Here is a 20,333-nt window from a genome sequence, read left to right on the forward strand (position 1 = left end):
TATTCAACAAACCTAATTTTAACTTCAAGAGCCTAATCTCCCTCCCTCAGAGCTCTGGGCAGGGAGATCAGCACCTCCAGCAGCTCATTCAGAGTACGCAAATCAGGCTCTCACTCTCTTATGCTCCCTAAAAGAGCCTCTGTTTTTTTCTTAACGGATAGACCGGTGGCTGACGAAGGCCAGCTCCCTCCGAGACCCCTTCTCTCTGCTTTCTCTCCTGCAAAGCCTCTCTGCACCCACCAGGTCTCACCCCAGCCCTCTGCATGCTGGATTGCTGGCCGCAGCCTGAGTCCCCCGACACCACTGAATCGAGCTGCTGCGGCCCTAAGAGGTAGCGGGTGACCCCAACTTGCAGGGGTGTCTTCGCGGCTCCTCCGTAGCCAGAGCAAATCCATTCCCGGTTCCCCCGCGCTGACACAAGCTGTCTCGGGCACTGTCGGTCCAAAGCAGGTTATCCTTTCACTGTGCCACGGTTGTCAAGGCTGTAGGAACAAATCGATTTCTCTTCCGTCAAAGAGTAATCTTATTACGTTCAAAGAGGTGGGTGTAAGGCGACACAGAGCTACGGGCCAGGCGGGTGCACCGCCTTGGAAATGAATGGGAGGCACGCCAATTTACACCGCCCCAGGATTGACTCCATGCACTCAGTCACTTTTCTTGGCAGTGCTTTGCCTCTGGCATGACTGATGGCTGGAGGACTTCAAAGTCACTTCCCAGCTCGCACACCTGAGCCAAACACAACCTGAAACTGCTACGCTGTCGGCAAACTGAATCGCTCTGGACAGTGAAAAAAGGGCCAAGTCCTTTCTTCTCCTGGCTGTCGGTGCAAATCCGGCCCAAGCGACCGACAAGCCATTGCAACAGTGGCCGTCTGCGAGGAGTCCCAAATCCAGCCTCCTCATCTCTAGGCACAGGGAGCAGTGGGAAGCGCAAACAGGACAGCTCGCACTCGGCGGCTCTGCAGAAGGAAAGCAGGCAGGGAAAGCAAAGGACAGTCACGTGAATGTCTGCTCTCCTCCCCAGCTGGAGTTGAGGCACTGGGATGCAGCAGTGCAGGCAGAGCCAGCTGAGTCCCCGGGGGGGGGGGGGGGGGGCTTGTTTACTCTGCGGATAACACAACACACATTATTCCTCCCAGATGTGAGCCCAGCCCCTTCGCCAACATTAATAATGCTCTGCTAAAAGCACCTGTCATGGCAAGGACCTCTGAATGTGTTGGAAGCATTAACTCTCGGAGGCTCCCTACAAACAGAAGAGGTACTGGGGGGTTATTAGCCTCATCTGACAGATGGGGAGATGGAGGCACAGTGACAGTGTGTCGGAGCAGGCTGGGAGCAGATTGTGGGCATCCCGTTCTCTTGACAGCTTGTTGTGACTTAACTAGCATCAAGCTCGTAGCATCACGGTGACACTGTAGTGCAGGACTCATCTCTGGGAACAGTCCCAAACTGGGAGATTTCCCACGTACTTCATAGACAGAGAGTCCTTGAAGCACAGCTTTAACCGGCCTGCGCAGGGTCTGCATTGGTGCGACAGGAGGGATTTATCCCGGCTGTATTCCCCAACTCTGCACAAAGGTGCTTGCCTTTTCCTGTGACTGCTGAACAACAGACCCTCTGCAGCAATTGCCTCTCTGAGCGAGTGATCAGTCATAAACATTGCCTAATTTTTTTTCTCCGAGATTTCACAACCAGAGATTACTGACAGATTAACTTTAATTTTAACAGCCCTCACTGTTCTCAAATTTGTCCCTCCCCTGCTGGCATACTGAGACTAATTGACTGCCTCCTCCTCTGACAGCGCAGTGGGTTTGACCTTGCTTTTAACACAGCACCAGAGCCAAACACTCCCATGTGCTGGGGTACTTCCACCCCATCCTGGCTTGTTCCAGCTCACCACTGTCCCCCTCGCAGTATGATAAAGCCACTAATTGACTCCTCACATTGCTCGCTGTTTCTGAAGCGTAATGTGTCAGAGGATGTCTGGGATCGTCAGATCTCTCCCTCCCTTGCAAGATGGATGTCAAGGTGATTTTAATCATCGCTATCTATGTATAAAGAGCCTCTGAAAAACAGAAAACACATTCATCTGCAAAATGTGTTAGAAAACAATCAAATGCTCTACACAGACACGGATAACATGATCCTGTTGTTAAGGCTCTGGACTAGGACTTAAAGAGTTTTTAGGACTCGGGATTTTTTAGTAGCGGATATGATTGGTCTGTATAAATACACCAGGTGGAGGAGGTCCATAGCAAAGAGGTAGAACAGCTTTTGAAGCTAAAATAATAGTGATGGCACAAAAATAAGTAGATATAAACCAGCCAGAAATAAACAGGCTGAAAATTAGAAAAGGGCTCCTAATGATCAGAGGAACTGAAGTGACGGCGTACCTTTCCAGAAGAGCAGCGAGGGCAACACAACCACCTGGTTGCAAGCTGGAGCTCCATAACTTCGTGAGAGGGATTATACAACCCAGTGACAGGTGAGAGCCCACGGCTTGGGTAGAGAAAGTTCCCTCCATGTCCTCAGGCTGTGTGGTCCCACTGCAGACTCCTGCGGCATCATCTCTGCACCTCCCGGTGCCTCCCTACACTCAGCCCTCTGAGCCAGCCCTACTCTGCCCGTCCTGCCTGCAACGCCTGCAAGCATCTCACGGCAGGAGGGCTGTCTTGTTCTATGTCCTTGTTGTAGGCAGGGAGCAAACACACAGTTTCAGTGCAAAGCAGCCCAAAGAGCCTCGAGCCTGGAATAAGCAAGGGAGTGCCATTGCTCGTGACACTGCTCCGTCCCCACAGGCAGGCAAGGTCCCTCAAATTAGCCGCTCTGCAAAAGTCGTTATTCGGACTGGTGACACTTAAAGATTTCTCATCTCCGTAGAAAATCACCAGTGGCTAAGGCAATGCAAGCGGGGCATTCCCAGCTTGCTCCTTCAATCCTTCAGCTCCTCTGTTCAGACGCAGCCATGTCAACAATGCCTGGGCTTTCAAGCTCCTTGTGGTGCAAGATGACAAAATACCACTCAGACTAATGATTTTAATGAAGTCTTCTGCTCAGTGCCCCGCAGGCCTGAATGGCAGCCGGTCGCAGGGAGAGATGACATAGCAGGACCTCTCCATAAGCTTCAGAGGCATCACAGGTACTTACTACCCCCTCTCCCCAGCTAAAAATTAAGGCAAAGCCAGCCCTGAATACAGGTGTCTTAAAACAGGCAGGGGACCACCACTGCAACACACCCCGATACCTTCTGGGCTCTGATTAGCAAGCACTGTCCTACGGCTTGCCTTCGTCACCTCCCCTTCCTCTGTGTCCCCAGGACAAGGAAGGGGTACAAAATGCCATCACCTCTCATCAAGCCTTGCGTTTGGAGAGTCTTGTCGGCACTAACGGGAAAGACGCTGTGCCAGGAGGAAATACAATTGAGTAGGTATTTGGTACGTGGTGCCTTCACTGGCCCAAAGGGCAGGGAATTTGGAGGCGCCTGGAGAGGGATAAAGGGAATAAAAAAAAACAAATGAAAGAAAGCCCCCGGAGGACACTGCACAGGTCTGCCACATCGCTGGCACTCCTGAAGGACTTTACTGCAAGACTGATGCCAGCAAGGCAAGCAGGCAAAAACGTCCTCCACAGAAGTTAGCATGGGACACAGAGAGCACCAACTATTAAATCTTGTACAATCACGAGGCACGCACGCAACCCACCCCTGAGGCCACGCAGCAACCCCTGCGATCCCCTTCCTCCCCAGACGTCCCCTTCAGACAACATGATTGGCACCTGGCATAGCCCAGGCAGGACCTGATGGTGGCACGCACCGAGTTGGCTGGGTCCTGGGGGGCAAAAGGCATTCAGCTCTTGGCAGGATCTGTCCCTGAACTCTTGCTGAGGGTAACAGCTAAAGTGGAACAAGTCCCGTCGAGACTGATTAGCCGCTTCTAAGTTAAAAAGGTTTGATGTGGCGGGGATTGCGGAGGGTCTCAGAGCTATCGGCTGGTAACTCATCTGTATCTCATCAACATACCAATTAGACACCCCCGTCACTTCCACCGCTCTGTCTCAGGACGCCAGCAGAGCCTTTAACTGAACGGCCACTAATAGGCCAAGCTAGGACAGGGCGAGAGCAAGGGGTCACGGGGCAGAGCTGGGGACAACGTGCCCATGGTGGGGCTCCAGCCTCGACAGCACCTTCCCCTGCCTCTCCTCTGCACACTTGCCTCCCCTGGGGCCACAAAAATCACAGCCCCTCTTCACTCCCTTCTCCTGTTAAGCTGCCAAACCCGAGCTCTCGGTTTATTGCAAATCGCTACGCTGAAACTGGAGGGGTATGCCGCAATGCTTTTTAAAGGGGCAAAGAATGGGAAAAAATAAAAAGATGACATTTACAAACTCAGTCCTTGTCAGATATAGGGATCACCAACACATTAATGAGTCTGTGCTTTATCGTGCTTCCTATGAACAGAGAGCAGCTCTCATATGGCTAGGGAAAAATTTCCACTAGTTAAGCTAAATTAGGAAAAGACACGTTTGGTACGTTACATAAATGTATTAAAAATTGGATGTTAAAAAGCCCTGTCTCTCCTTGCCCAAAAGCAACAGCAAGTTAGAAATTCTAAGTGTCTCTAATTTGTTTGCTGGCTGGATCAGCTTCAAAATTTGGTGAATCTTCTATCAAAGCTGATGAGCTGGAAGTCCCTGTGGCTTCGATAGATGGAAGGAGAGAGAGGGGAGGGAGAAAGAGAGAGATGGAAAGAGAGAAAAGGCCAGAGAGCATGAGCTCGATTAAAACTAAGGAGGGAATGGAAGTGTTTCACACAAGAGCCCGTTAACATATATCAGTTAATATAACCCTTGGGAACAAGACTGTCTCCAGGATGTGAATGTCTGTTCCTTACGCCGTCCCCTCAAGGTGGGTTTAATTAAATGATTTCTAATGATTTATTTAGTCATTTTTATTACAAGAAGCCGAGCTGGCGAGAAGAAAACAACCATCTGTGGCACAGCAGAGCGGCCTTTGGCTTCCCTTTGCAGTGACCAAGACGGGCAGGCAGGATCAGGCAGGACCCTGCCCAGGTTTCACAGCTCCGTCCGGGGATGCCCTTCCCAGCCCGGCATATCACGGCAAACTCTTGCAGCCTGTGAGGGGCCCTAACACCCCTCCGGGCACTGCTATCAGTCAGGCCAGACCCCCGAGAGGGGGCTGCCTGAGAAGGGGAGGGCAGACAGCGGGAAGGCTGCTGCAGGCATACGGAGCAGTTTTATGAAGACTAACTCCTCCGCGGTGGGTTTCTGACAGGAGAGGGCTTGCAGCCACCGCAGGATCTCAGCAGGTAGCTGCGCACACCGAGGGACTGCCCCGTCCTTCCAGCACCTTGCTACTGCTACTGGAAGTGATTTATCACCACTGCGCTCTGATGGGGAATCTGAAAAGCTTGGTCCCGGCGCAGCTTTCCTGGGTACCTCTGAAACATGAAGCTGCTTATTTGACCGAGCTGTGGCAACAGGTCAAAAAATGTTTTCTCCTGTCAGACCGGGTTTGGGGAGAAGAGCTGAGACTTTTGTCTCAGGGCGGATTAAGCTGCAGTCAGAGCTCTCTGTGGAGCTCTGGGAGAAGCGCTGCTCCAAGAGGACCTGTGTTTTTAATGTGAACTCTCTGCCACATTTAAACACGTCAGAAACATAGCTGTCATAGTGAGGTTTACAGCATTTGCTTCCTCTGCTCCAGCTGAATGCACGCTCTTATTAATGCAGATGGGCCTGGATCTGTCACTTTTGCTCAGAATATGATGGGTTTGGGACATGATTAAAAGGGCATCGGTGCTATGAGAGATCTTACCATGGGGAAAATGCCATCCTGATCCCCCGCTCACTCAGCTAAAGGCAGCATCAAAGCTGAGCTGTCACTTGACAGGTAAGAACTGGCAGGCAACATCCTTGCCAAGGCTAAAATTCACTGCTGCCAGACCAGGAGAGATTTCCTAATGCCAAAATGCTCTGTTGGTGCAGGGTAAGATACAATAGCCTTTGTTCCCTGCCAGCACCTAGGAGAAGTGGCAATCTCCAAGAAAAGGGCAGGTGTGGATCTGTCAGCAGGGAAATAAGACAGATGAAAGCCCTTTTCCCAGGACTTGCATTTTTTTCCTGAATGAGGTTTGGATTTACCAGTAAAACCCTAATTCCTTGGGCTTGTGTCATGTAATCTCATCAGTTTGATATCTGTGGCCCCACACAGTTATCCTTAACCTTAGCTGAAGCCAGAAAATATCCCTTGGACAGAAAGAGGGTAACAAGCACAAAAAGGACCAACGCTGTGAGGAATCTACAAGCGCTGAGACAAAAAGCAAATGAGAGTCTGAGATAAGCAAACCCGTTGCAGAGGAACATGCACCATAAACTGAGAGGTAAATTGTCTTTCACTTCCTCCCACACACCACGCTGGGGAGAGATGGTGGGGAGCTCCTGACACAGGATTGCCCCCTTCTATTTCTCTCCCAGAAGCAGTTGTTTGGAAAGGTTCACGGTACGCTTTTTTGCCCATTTCATGGGAAAGACTCCCATTTTTCCCCATCTAAATAATTATGAGTACACGTGTCTCCACAAGCTTGAGAACAAGTGCTGTATCTGGCATACACTTTACGCCCTGAATTATCTCCTGCACAGGAGGGTTACCGTGACAGGACAGATACTGACTCTAACGTCACCACCTCAGGCGCCTGATACATTAAGACAAATCTAAATTACCTCGAGACACGTCCTTGATGAAGTGAAACACGGTACGCTTGACAACCCAGGCCCAGCGAGAGCTACCACGACATCCACGCCGTGCTGTCGCTTGCTGAACACCTCATCTTGCGAAGGGGGGGAATCCGCAATCCCCTTCGGTCCCGGCAGCAGCAGCCTGAGCCAAGACCTCACCAGGCTACGCGCAGACCGTCCCCGGGCACCGTCCCCGGGGCAGCACGGCTGCTCTTACCTGTCGGAAGCCGCTGCGCGTGTGCTGCAGGATTTTCAGGGCGTAGTTGGATCGCTGGCCTTTGCTGTTGAATTCGATGTGGCCGGTGAGACCTTCCAATTCTACCTGTCCAAGAGAGAATGAGTTACAGCGCCCATCGAGGCGGCTCACCCCACCACCCGCAGCAGAGCCGGTGGTGGTGGCCACTCGCCCCGCGCACTGGCCGTCCACCCTCCCAGCAGGTACAGCAATGCAAGTCTTCGCGCCTCGATCCTAATTGCTTTCGGAGTCTGGCTAGGGTAGCAGAGAGACGCGGAGGGGTGCAGGAGAATCGGCAGCACAAGGTGCGGGGCTCCCCGAATCTCTTTGCTCCGGCTGCTTTGGAACAACCACCTCCGCAGCCCCTCGCCGCCTCCCTCCATCCCAAGGCTAACACCGCGCTGCTCCGCGGCGGGCACGAGCCCTTCGCTGCGTCACACTGAATCGCTAGCGGGGGATTCCTCCAGAAACCTTTATGTGGTGTTTCACAGCATCGGGCTGGCGTTTAACACGAGAGCATGTTGCAACGGAGCCAGGACGAGTGTCTAGCCTCACTGTGCAGATTAACCACTGCTCGCTTGCTGCTGGAGCACCTCTTCAGTAACAGGGGCAAGCTACTGGGCCTCCTAGTAGCAGAGCCAAGGGAAGCTGAAGAGTTTTGTTGTCTCTGACTAAGGGTGAGATTTAAAGCAGGGTTCACATGCATCGACCAAAGTGGTACAAGGTTCAGGTTCAGCTGATCCTTCCTTTGGGGGGAAAAAAAAGATCTCATGAAATTTCCTCATCTCATGACATTTCAGGTGCACCCCAAACAGACTCAGAAAACATGCTCCTTCTGCATGGTCAAGCTTGGCTCTCAGGAATCACATTGACAAACTCCAACTACTTCTCAAGGCTGAAATTTCAGGGTCTGTTCTTGTGCCAGAACTAGGCTTGATTGGTTCCTGCAACCACACTTTTGGGTTCAAAGGAACCCAATCCCCTTCATAGGGAAACTCACAACTTGCCACTGAGCTCTAAGCAATTGTACTGCATAACCTTCTAGCAACTCAAGTTCACTCAAAACAGAGCTCCAATCACTTAGAAACATTCATACTTTAAAAAAAAAAAAAACACTGAATTCCAGTTTATCTGCAGCAAAGCCTGAAAAACGGAGAGTTTCATGTCGCTCCAAGGCCAGTGACAAACCAGCCCTCAGATCTCCTCTCTTTTCATTCCCAGTGCTACCTTCAAACAGACCGACATTCTGTGCTTGAGAACTGTGCCAGCACCAGCTTGTACATACACGTCTTTTCCTTCCGGCAGCGATGAGCACTAGCTCCTAACACACCAGCAAACTTCAGTCCCTTCTCACCATTCTCAGGTAGTTCATTAGGCTCGTGCCATGCTGCCAGATCTGGGCAGACCCACAGGACAGGGGCTTCACACCGATCTCCTGGCTCCGGTTCAGCTCCTGCACAGCAGTCACCACGGCATACACAGCATCGAAAAGCAGGGCGGAAGAGAGCTGTGGGGAAAAGGAAGAAAAAAAAATGGAGGCAGGAGGACAAAAATCAAGCCTCCCACTGCACCTTCAGGACCTTGCAGCAAGCAGGAGAGTGCTCTATCCACAACCTCAGCAAAGGTCAGAAAGGAGCAAAATCCTCGGCCTCCTCCATGCAGACAGCAAGCACTGCTTGCCTACCATTCTGCTCCAGCAACACCCTGCACCGCGTCTGCACCCACGCAAGGACAGGGAGACAAAAGCAATGGTATCCTTGAACTGCTGATGCGTTGGCACCACTGGGGCAAGTGTGCCCATTGGCAGCCCCAGTCCCACTCCCAGTCTGTTACATTTCTCCTTCTCTTCTTGCTTGTTTCCTTACCCTTTATGTCTCTGCTTGCTTGTTCCTCAGGGTTTCTGCCATCACTATGACCTTTCTATCTCTATTTGTCGCTGTCCCTTCCCGTTCCTTTCTTAGTTTCCTAAAGTAACTAACCCTTTCCAATCAAGGTGTGGTTTTTTGGTGCTTTGGTAACCTCTGATCAATCTGCTGGCCAGGGGGAACACCCCTAAGAGCATCAGGTTTACGAAGTTCTTAAAATAGGCAGCTGGGCAGAATAAAAATCCTGTGCCTACAGCCACAGAAGAAAATGTGACTGCGCTGCTTCAGCCTTCATTAGGCACCAGAGAGTCCTTCTTCGACCACTGCTTTGAAAGGCAGATCCACAAGCAATGAGGTGTTGCTAGATATGCTTCTCATGCAACTGAGTCCTGGCTTTCAGAGCCCGTAGAGACCATCTAGTGCCTTGCTGCAACCTCCATTTTCCTGCTGGCTGTTACCTGCTCTGTAATGGCATTGCTGAAGGAACGTCAAGAATTACAGAGCTCGTCCCTTCTCCTTCTCGTCTTTGCTTCATTTGCCTTTAATCAGATTTCTTTGTCCATCAAGCCTCGCAAACAGTGTTTTTCGCCCATGCACAACCGTTTCAATGTTTTTGATCTAGTTAATAATCAGCCATTTGCTCTCTCATGTTCACTGTTGTGACTAAGATTTCACTTTTAATTATTGTCACCTCCTGACTCTGCTGGAATTAAGCCGCTGCAGCTCATTACTATCAAGGCTACATTTTCCTTGTGGCTATTGCCTCGTGGCTACTTCCGAGAGCATCCTCTTACCACCCCAGCTCCCAGAAATGGGTTCAGTCTCTAGCCTGGGGCTCCTTTCCCCCACCTTACCCTGTTTGTGGCTTACAGCACTTGAGTGGTATCTGCATCCTCTATTCCTCCCAAAGCCTGATTAGGTTTATTCACTTCTGCCAGCAGCCCTGCAAGGACAATCTCACCCAGTTCAATCATCCCAATGAACCTCTGGTTTCAACTGCGTTACTAATTTGAACAGAGTGAACCAGACTTGACCCTGCCTGATCTTACTCAGATCAGTGGTAAGACCTCATTGACCACAATGGCCTGGGATTAGGCAGTCAACAAGCAGCACAAAACCTTAAAACGTACAAGCCGGCACGAGTTAAAAGGCATGATTCCAGCCTGATGCTAGAAAAACCCCAAACACCAGCTCTAATGCCACCAGTAACCTCTCACCTTTCCAGTCCCGGCACAGACTCACATTTGCTCTGTCGCATTCCTCCTGCACGTACCAGCGTAATCTGTTTTACACAAAGAGCATCCGGGGACTCTCCAGTGAGCACTGAGCAACTTGACTGGCATCTGTCAGTCTTGCATCGGACCTGTTTCCCATGCAACAGGCAGCACCTTTGGTCACATATATTGAGAGCCTTCTGCTAATAATAAGGATTGACTGGCTCCAGAGCTACAAAGTTTTATTACAGCTATTTTTCAGGAGGTAAACAGTAACACCAGAGGAGCTGAGCAGCCTGAGGACACACACGGAATTGGTGGCAGAGTGGGAACAGAAACTGGGTATCCCGTTTCCTATCCAGCCTTAGCTATGAGATATCACAGGTCCCTTTGCAACAGCAGCAAGCCTCTCCTGCATTTCTTCCCTTCTGTTCAGGGGTACGTCTACTAAGGTTTTTTGTTTAGTATTCACATCTGACCTAAACATTCCCCTCCTGGGAAGCATTTTCCAGAGCTACTTAAAGGAGCTGATATATCCTTTTCCCTACCTTTCTTTTTTACCTTCAATACATGTTCTTTTTGTAATACGACCTCTCCAGCCTGTCCTCAGCCCCTGTTCCATGAAGCTCTTCAGCATATACTTAATTTTAACTGTGGACTGAGTCCCATTCAGGTTACAGGATACCATACACAACTAGCAATTGCTTTCCCGAATCAGGAACCATATTAATACCAGTTGGCCAAATGAAACTGTTATGAGAGAAACGCAACCCCTGTGACCCCAAAGTTTCACTATCTCATACCAAATCAGAATATTAGACCAGCATTTTTAATTGTCTCCTGCTGGGTTTTCATTTCCATTTTCCCTGAGCAATTAATGATCTCTTATTAGCTGGTGAGCAAGAGACTCGTAGATCTCAGTGAAGCATTTGACATTATTGATTGGAATATTTCACTCCTTAGCCTCGAACAATTTGTTAGGATTTCTGGCAGCCCTCTTACAATTTCAAGAAATTTAGGGATTGGTGAGGGGGTTGTGATACACAGGATCAAGTCCTCCTGGTGGGGAATGGGAATCTCTCCCATGCCCTCAACATACCCCTTTCCTTTTTTTGAAGAAAAATCACAGCTTTCCTCAGAAGAACCACATTTCCATTCCTGATGCTGCTTATCACTTATGCCAGCCATTCCCTGCCCCACCGGCCTCAAAACCAGGCTCCTATTCCAGCCTCTCCTTTTTATGGGTCCTGGAGCACGGCACCTGGATGGACGGGAGCCTGGCAACACAGCAACATGCAAGTAAACAGACCCGTGCACCTCCTTTTAAATACCTACCTGGATTCCCCCTTCAATATCTCTTGAACAGCCACCAGGACTCAGACCTAGGGAGGTTCGTGGCCTTCACTCTATTCCCTCCTCTGGTACCAAGATCCTCTAAGGCGCTCCATACTTTCCCATGGTTGCCGGTGTGGGATCATCCTGCTCCACTGCTACCTGCAACCCCACCAGCAGCACCACCCCTCTCCTGTTCGTCTCTCATCTCAACCCAAACGTAGCATTTGCTCTGTTGCCTTGCACCATCCACCTAACGACCATCTCCCTCTGCCACTATTCATTTGGTAACTCACATAAAACGAATCATATTCAACACCGCAAGCTAATTTGGGATGCAAGCTGTGCGGAGGAAACCGTTCACAATTACATAGCATTGGAGTGCAGCAGCTCGTCTGGGTTCTTTGGTCTCTCTGGCTTTCATAGGTAGGCAAGCGTCTTCTCACAAGGATAACTGGGGTTAACAAGGTTAACACAAGCTCACTGTTGCCAGCTATCTCCTGCGGCCCAGAAAGTTTAGATGCGAAGTGGGTCATTTAGCACATCCACTCCACCTCCCTGCAGGCTCACCTAAGTTAGTGGTGCAGTAAATGAAGCTGCTTGACTTCGCACTGGAACAGATGCGGAGCAGCCAGATGCCTTGGGGCCACAGCCTTCGGCAGAGGAGCGGAGAGAGAGCTGGAGGCAGCACCTTTTTAACTTCCTCTGGGCAGATTCAGCAAGGGGGATCTGTCACCGCTCTCGCGTACATCGCCTCAACTTTCTTCACGTTGCCTATAAAATCTCTCACTACTTTTATGTTCTCATTTTAAACCACAGCTTTGTCACTCTGTCACAAAAAGCCAATTTGCCTGTTAACAAATTGATTTTCTTCCTTGCATGCGTTGTCTGATTTGTGCAGATCCCTGTTGTTTTTGTACTGTCTCTGCAATATAAGAGCTCTGCGCCAGGCTGCACATGAAAGACTTGGTAAGCTCAGCAGTGGTCCTCCACTCCCAGGTTCAGGGAGGACTTCCCTCTTTCCCTAAAGCCTAATTCTTGACAGTGAAAGTCGCTAATAAAAATTGCCACGTGATGGACGCCTGATCAGAACAAGGCTCCAGAAAAGGGAGCAGATGGCAGGCTGGGCAGACGGGCTCGCTGCTCCGTTCCCCTCGGCATGCCAGTCAGCTGCACGAGGAGAGGCTGTACCCGAGAACTAAGGAGGTATTGCAGGGTACAACTGGGACGCAACGCCCTGGGAACAGCTCACCAACTAGAAAGGGTCAAGAAACAGATCTGCAGCCCTCGCGCACATCAGCGGGCAGGACGGTTCCCACCAGTGCCTTTAAGACAACTAATGCCGTCAGATGCCCTGCACCTTGGGAGCAGGGATGGTGCCTGAGCTCTACCCTGGTACACTACAGCTCCTTGCTGGTTGCAGCACACCTTCCTCCCAACACCAGATCTGCCTCTCTAGAAACTAACAGCAGGTTAAGCAGAGCTGAGTGGAACATCCCACTTTATTTTTTATTTATGGAAATCTCCCACATAAAGGCTGTGTTTAAAGGTAAACGGATAACCAGGGAAATATGAACAGGTTTGGCTAGTCTGGGTTTTGCCGTGTGGTTTTTTTAAAATTTTCCTCCTAAAACATTATCATCTGTATCTTTGCCCCCAAACATAACACAGAGAATTAAAACCATTAAAATCCTGTGAAATAGACTTTACAATCTGGATTTTATTCAATGACATAAACACTTAATTACAAACATCTGTTTTAGCCTAAATTCTAATTACCTAATCTAGCCATCTGTAATTTGAATGATTTTCTCTGATTTCCTTTCTTTGCAATGTGATTAATGAGAAAGGCATTAGAGCAAGCAGCTCCCTCCTTCTTCCTCAGACGCTTTCTCAGCTCTAGCAAGAAAGCCCTGGGATTTTGCAGCTCGCAGGAAACCTCCCTCCTGTCACTTCCAGCTGTTGAGCTTCCTTTTCTCTTTTTTAGTATGAGCTACCCCACGAGATATCTGCTTCCCAGGACTAAAAGGGGAAGTTCTTACACAGAGACATGCTCTCTGGGAGCTGAGACCTGCCAGATTTCCAACAGCAGAGGCAATGCATGGCAAAATGGTGCTGGATTTGCTTTGCAGACACAGGAGAAGGAAACACGTGCCCTGCCTGGGAATACTTCACTTCACCTCTGCTCTGTATCTTCACCACCCGAGGCGAGGCCCTTTTCTCTTCACCTGGGACATGGCATATTGGCAATGGGAACCTTGCTACGAACGTAGAGCGAACCTTCGCATTATCAGAAAGAAATCACCTTTTGGTTAAGACTCTACACTAGGATTTGGGAGAACTGAACCCATTTTCTAACTGTGCTGTAGATTCCCTAACGCTGATATAACGGGACAAGTCACTTCCCTTCCGTGCCTCAATTTCCCATTTGTACACCAAGAATAACGCTCCCTCCCGAGCAGCTGAGCACCGGCTAGCACAAGGGGAGCTACCCTACCCAGCACAGCCCAGAGCAGCCAGACAGCAGGTTCTTGGGAAGCCACTGCAGCCCCCGGGCAGGTCCCCTAATGACAGCAGGGCTGAAACCGTTTAGGTCAGGGCGATCCAGCGTGGCTGAGCCCCCTCCCTTGAGACACATCTTCCCTGGCCTGGGAGGAAGCCTGCTGTATGGCTGATTATGCTTTATGAATGAATGAAGGGAGCATCCAGCTGACTTAATATTACACCGATGGGTGATTTAGGCTCAGGCTGACAAACCGAACAGTGCCTTTTCAGCTCTGAACTCCTTCAAAAAGAAAAAAAAACCAACCAAAAACAAAAAACCAAGCTGCAATGGGGCATGCTCTTGCATCCTTCCACCTACAGGTTTTGCTGGTTGTTCAAGGCAGCACAGGGTAAGAAGGCACAGTAAGGTCAGTTATTTCCCCATCACACCTGCTACACTCCTGTTCCTACTGTCCTGTTTGTACTATTAGAAGGAAATTTATTTTTAATGCCTCCGAACAGTCCCTGCAACCGTCATCTAAATAGGAAGCTTCCTGGTAGCAAACCTATAGAGATTTAGCAGGGCAGACAGCAAGCTCACTGCAGCTGCCTCTGTGTGGGAGGGCTGGAAGGAGGGGGAGCAGGATGGTCCCAGGCACGTACTAACCATGGCCTGAGCTCCATGTCAAGCCAATAGGACGTGGACACAAAGGGCAGCAAGCTCCTTATTTTGCCTGTTTAATATCACTTTGTAGTGATAATAAGGAGGTTTGCAGCAGCACACAGCTGCCTCAGCTTGTCAAGGGGACCCTGAGTTCATTAAAAACAATGCAAAGGGTTCCACTGATGGATGGCATTTTCTCTCTCTCCCCTCCCCCAGCTCCAGCCACAGCCCCCTGCAATCCCCAATCTGGCAAGTCTGCTTTGCAAACCTTCCCAGTTTTGAAGAGTCCCTAGGGAAGATTTCGGTGCTGATCCGCACACTCATCAGGGATATGTTAGAACACACAACGTAACACAGCCCCTTGGCATCTGCCTAAGCCCAGCCCTTTCCATGCTCTTTGCATCTAGACCCCCTCTTCCTCAAGCCGTTTTCCTAGAGGTAAAATAAACAGGGACAAATTTCACAAGGGAACGCTGAATCAGGGCTGCATCATCCCCTGCACTCACATATAAATATAATTCAAATTAAGATTAGGATTGAATTTAAAGCTGTACAGCCATTCAAGCGCAGACAAGCCCTCTAAAGCTCTACACCCACGTGGCTCCCCAAGGTCCCTTCGGGCGACCGCAGGCTTTCAGGATTGCTTTAGTATTCTCCGGATCAGGAGGCTCCCTGGTAAAGTCACAGCTCGACACCCCAAATCCCCTCCTACCTACTTAATTCAGCTAAGGTGCTCTGTCCGGTTCCTCCTTCCCATTCCGGGACCACCATCTGCCCCAGACAATCCAAGGAAGCCAATCCAAGCTGCAGCAGTACAACAGCAGCCTGGTGATGCGCCCGAGCTCTTTAGCACAGGGGTTATCTGGATGAAATAATTAGCGAATACCATGTACCCATACATTTGAGACCAGAGTTTCTACCTCTGCATGGCCTTCACACTGCATTGCCAGTGTCCGCTCAGAACCAGCCCGCAGGTCTTTTCGCAAGGTTTTCCTGACGGTCTATAGCAGCTTCCAGCTTAGGGAGACTGTAAGCAATGGGAATGAATTTTACTTACTGCTGGCCCAGTAAAAGGGGCGTGATCGCAGTTCTCCTGCCAGGACTGGTTGAGGCTCTGGACAAACTCTTGGAAGAAAGCATGAGACTGGTTGAAAATGGAAAATCCCAGGATGTTGACTCGGTCATCCAGCAGGGTGTCCAGGCGCTGGAGGGAAAACTCCTAAAGCAGCCCAAAACGGAAAATGGGATTAGGGAAGAAAACAGGCACCAAAAGCTTCAAAACCACTCAATACCCTTGAAGGGAAGATGGGACCATGAGAACCTGCACCTCCAAGTTGGGGCTGAAATCCAACCACTGGCCGGTAACGAAGAGCCTGGGCGCTAACCACGATTCGACTCAGCATGCTGCCCGCCTCAGGCTTTTAATGAAGATGTCAGCCAAGTCCAGTACTTTATTGGCCAAGTTCCACAGAAAGACCAAAACCCCTCCCAAAGCAGGTGCTGGGAACTTTTCATTTCTGAGCCGTGGTTCCTGTCAACCACGGCCAAGTGTGGCGTTACTGTTCGCAGCTTTAAACCCAACTCTTCTGACAGGAGGTTCCCTGTTACACAGAGGTTACAGCAGAGGCGGGGAGGTGGATGATATTTTTCAGATTAAGCCAGCAACCCGCTTCAATTGGCCAGAGAAGGTCAGCTGTGTTGTGGGAGGTCCGGAGCACAGAGCTCCTTAGCAGATTTATACTTCCCAAGCAACGCTCTCTCCAAGGCACTCCCAGAAAAAGATCTCTACCGTGTTCCCCATGAAAACCCTGCTGTGCCCATGTATGGCTACAGCTGAGAGCCCCAGACAGCGTGAGCACACAGACAGTGGTTGTCCATCCAAACAGGGGGCAGGAGGGATCCCCAAGCCACCAAGACCACCGGACTGTGGGATCCATGTCTGGAGAGACACCAACGTCCTTTTTCTTTACTATTTTTAATTTCCTCTGAGAACATACTGAACTGGACCCCAGCCTGGGTGGCAATCATCATCTGCTGAGTGAAGCTGCTCTACCACCACGATATCCAATTCGGTGACACCAACTTTAAACTGTTAAATTAAAGCAGTTCCTCCCCACGGGGCAATCCTGCTCTGCTCCTTTCTGCCATCAGGTACCAGGAGGAGATGCCACTCACAGGACATCCTAATGTCCTGTGGAGGCCTTTAGGGAAGGTGCTTTGACTGTGGGCTTTGGAGCAGGGCCCATCCTCTTGCATTTCTAAAGAGCAAAGTGGTAAGATGTATAAAAATGACTGTATGGAGAAAAAAAAGAAAAAAAAAAAAGGAAAAAGGGAGAGCTCTATTTTGCTACTCACGTCAATGGAAGCAGTTACATGACAAAGCCAGTTTCCTGGAAAAGATTCCAGCCCTCCTTGTCCTATTAGCAGGAAATAATGGTGCCTTCCTCACTAATTTCTCTTTTGCTAATTGCTAAAATGGAGTGAGAAGGTGGGAGTAATAGATTCTGAAACTGCTGCATACCCATTCTCTTCCACCACTAATACGAATGTCTTTTGGCTCTGTGGACTGTGAGATTTCAGCAAGTCAAGTAATTTTTTATCTTTCCTGCGTATGTGTGCACATAGGAACAATGTCTGTAAATCTCTGAAACATGGAGTTACAAGACTATTCCAGCACGGCAAACTCCCACGAGAATGTGATCAGACACAGGATTAAATGCATTTTGGACACAACCGCATTAACGTTAGGTAACATGAAATTGCCTGTGAACTATTGATTCGTTTGAATGATATTATCCTCCTGCCTTCCTGACAGGTTATCCATTTACCCACGGCATCCTGTCAACCCACGCAACGAGGGCAGATGGCTAATGAGGACCTGGGCCTGAGGAGATCCTGGATGCAAGCAGAGCAGCAGGAGATATGTTGAGCCCCTGCAAAACACTACCTGCCCCCAGCCAGAGCTGGGAGGCAAATTGGGGGGGGCACAACACGAGCAGCTGTCCGACTGCCCTCTTGGCTTCGTTATATGCAGAAGGAAAATGAGATGTTATGTACTGAAACAGCCACGCAGACCAAGGCTTCAGTCTCAGGCCAGACCGCCCCAATCTCAAGGCAGCTGAAATTAGTGCCTTTATTTATCACGCCTCTTCTCCCCTGAAGATGTTTCTAAGCTTTTGAGGTTGCTCAGGCCCTGGCAGGTTTGTTAAGCTCTGCTCCTTAAATTAGCGATTCCTGCGTGAGGGAATGTGCCCCGCTGGTCTCACTTCGCACGGGGGAAACTGAGGCAGAGGTGCGATTTGCCCCAGTCACAGAGCGGTCGCAAGGCTGAACCCATGGGTCCAGTCTGCTCAGGCTGGCTGAGTGATGGGCTCAGTCCCAGCCCCCGGCTCGGCTCCCTGCGCAGCTTTCAGGAGGGACCCCTGCCGGCATCAGCCCCATTTCCCCGGGAAAATTCCCGTGCCCCGCTGAGGATGGAGGCAGCTGCCAGGGCTCGCTGCCTGACAAAGCGACCGCCGGCAGACCCAGACATGCTCCCCCACCGGAGTCAACAATTCGATCTGGTTCAAAAGTTAACAGCAGCTTTTTCCCAGCTCCCATTAGTGGCGGCTGGTCATTGCTAGCTTTGGTCTTTTTCTACAGCCAGTGCTCTCCGTATCCATCTTTTTCTAGGCAAGCCTCCAGCTGCAGAAAACCCCATTTCTGATGCTGTCACGCTCATAAAGCATCCGCCTCTGTAACACAGGGGCGATTGCGTGGCCTGTACGCGACCCTTTGCTTGCACTGCTCCCTGTCCTTTCTCCCTGCTCCGGCTCCAACCCTCTGCCTTTAAATGTTTTTCCATCAGATGCGCACAAGAGTATTCCGCGGACCCAGGTCAGAAACAAGCAATGAGCCATGAGCTGCCTATGCAATGAGATGGAGACAAACCGTCCTTGGGGGAGACACTTCATTTGCAATGGGATAAGAGAGATTTGGTAAGGTCAGGCTTGCTACGGAGGGCAAAGGGGCGAGAGCATCCAGATACTCCAGTAGCTGCTGGCTCAGCTTCTGTCCCTGTTTGTTTTTTTTCCTTTCCTACACAGTCATTCACCACACTTGACATTTCCAAACCCACGTTTTGCAAACACAAACTCATTTGCCATTCAAGGCCTGCACCACTCAGCTGACTTCCAGAGCTTGACGCCGCATCCGTCAGCCCTGGTCCTACCTCCCATCCTGCCCTCCCGATGGCAAGGGACGGCTGAGCCTCCGATGCTGCCTGGCAAGAGGCAAGCGCAGTCAGGAAAAGGAGTGGAAAACCCTGCTCTTGGAGATGATCTCAGATGGCTCCTCTCACCACGCATTTGTGTGCAAGCGCTAACGCATTTACCTTTCCAAAGATCAGATTGAGGTAGAGAAAATATTGTTCAGATTTGAGAAGCAAGACTCAGACACGTGAATGGCTCTGTAGTGGGTGCACGGGGATTCGGTGTCAGATCCAAGGTTTTCTCATTGAGACGTACTGATGCTGACTTTTGCCTAAGCTAGGAAAAAATTTAAACAGTCTGAGCACAACCATGGTATACATACCTGACCTTGCCTTGACTGCTAGACAAAGCTGGCGGGCCTAGTGCTTACACAGAATAGTTTCGCAGCCGCCTTTCCTGTCCTCTCCTCGTGTAGTTACTCTTCCTTATCTGCAGTGCTGGCTGGTACTTTTGCAGGCTAGAAGATAGCTTTCCAATGCACGAAGAGCAAGGAGCCATTAGGAAAATAACTCACACCTGTCAGCAGATTCTGTTTAAACGGGGCACTCCAAGCCCTGGCGTGCCTTGTCCTAGCCTCCTTCGTCTGCACAAATACAGTTTTGTAACCACATACTTTCAGGAAAGATCAAGGTACCTGGTGAACGCAAGAGGGTGCGAATCAAAGAGATGGGTGCAAACAGCCTCTCCCTCATTACTTCCTATTCCACTGCCAATGATTTTTTTTCTTCCCCTCCCTACACCAGAACTGTCGCAATAGTTGACCAGCCCTTTGCCCTCTGTCTCAGCCCAGCTCCTTTATGCCAACCAGTGCAGCCTGATGCACAGAGAAGACCGTCAAAAATCACGCCAAGGTGAATTTCAGGTATACAAATCCTGGCTGCCCGAACACTTCCCCTTCTTTTCAATCCGTTTTTTGAAGTACCCACCAAAAGTCAATATTCTGTTTCAAGAGATCTCAGAAAAAGTAGGCCCTGAGGGTCTGCAGCCAAAAATTAATGAACTTTTACAGAAGAAAAATCCCCAGGCTTTGCTCAAATCACAACAAATTCTGCAGCAGCACCAGGCAATTACAGTGTAGATTTTCTGACTTCTACTACAGGGCTGCAACCACTAAATATGTGCTGTTAAATAACAACACTTAGCAATTCTATGGCACTCTATATTTTCAAAGTGCTAGGCACACATTAGCTAATTGAATACAAAGGGGTTCCCTGGGAGACAGCACTGGAGGAGTTATTAGAAGATGAAGTCACTCTTGGGTTTCTGCGCTTCATGCGGCACTCGACCTGCATTCTCACTTTACAGCAGCAGACAAAACCTATGGAGTGACCCAAACATTTAGATCATTGGGAGTACCTGGCTAATAAAAGCCACACAGCCAAGCTCAGTAATTCATGATTTTAAAACCATGAGCCTGGATTTTCTGGCATCACTAGCTGTGAGTTACGATCAGGAGATTTACAGCCTATAGTGCCCATTCCATTAGGAACATAAAGCCATAAGGTACAAGCATATTACTCAGTGCAAGTCTCTTGACTTG

The 20,333-nt window shown here is 49.8% G+C and overlaps 1 protein-coding gene across 5 annotated transcripts in view; it reads right to left on the reverse strand.

The window, feature by feature from the left end:
- Positions 1-20,333, reverse strand: part of GRIK4 (glutamate ionotropic receptor kainate type subunit 4) — a 138,002-nt gene that overhangs the window by 30,902 nt on the left and 86,767 nt on the right. For 4 of the 5 annotated variants that reach the window (XM_049800232.1, XM_049800233.1, XM_049800236.1 and 1 more), the window contains 3 exons: positions 15,601-15,762; positions 8,339-8,491; positions 6,967-7,071 (listed from right to left, as the gene is read on the reverse strand). In XM_049800232.1, the coding sequence (XP_049656189.1) occupies positions 6,967-7,071; positions 8,339-8,491; positions 15,601-15,762 (420 nt within the window). The remainder of the gene's footprint in view (positions 1-6,966; positions 7,072-8,338; positions 8,492-15,600; positions 15,763-20,333) is intronic. The other variant, XM_049800234.1, reaches the window with a different exon arrangement.

This window comes from Accipiter gentilis, chromosome 5 (genome assembly GCF_929443795.1).
Source record: "Accipiter gentilis chromosome 5, bAccGen1.1, whole genome shotgun sequence".
NCBI lineage: Eukaryota > Metazoa > Chordata > Aves > Accipitriformes > Accipitridae > Astur > Astur gentilis.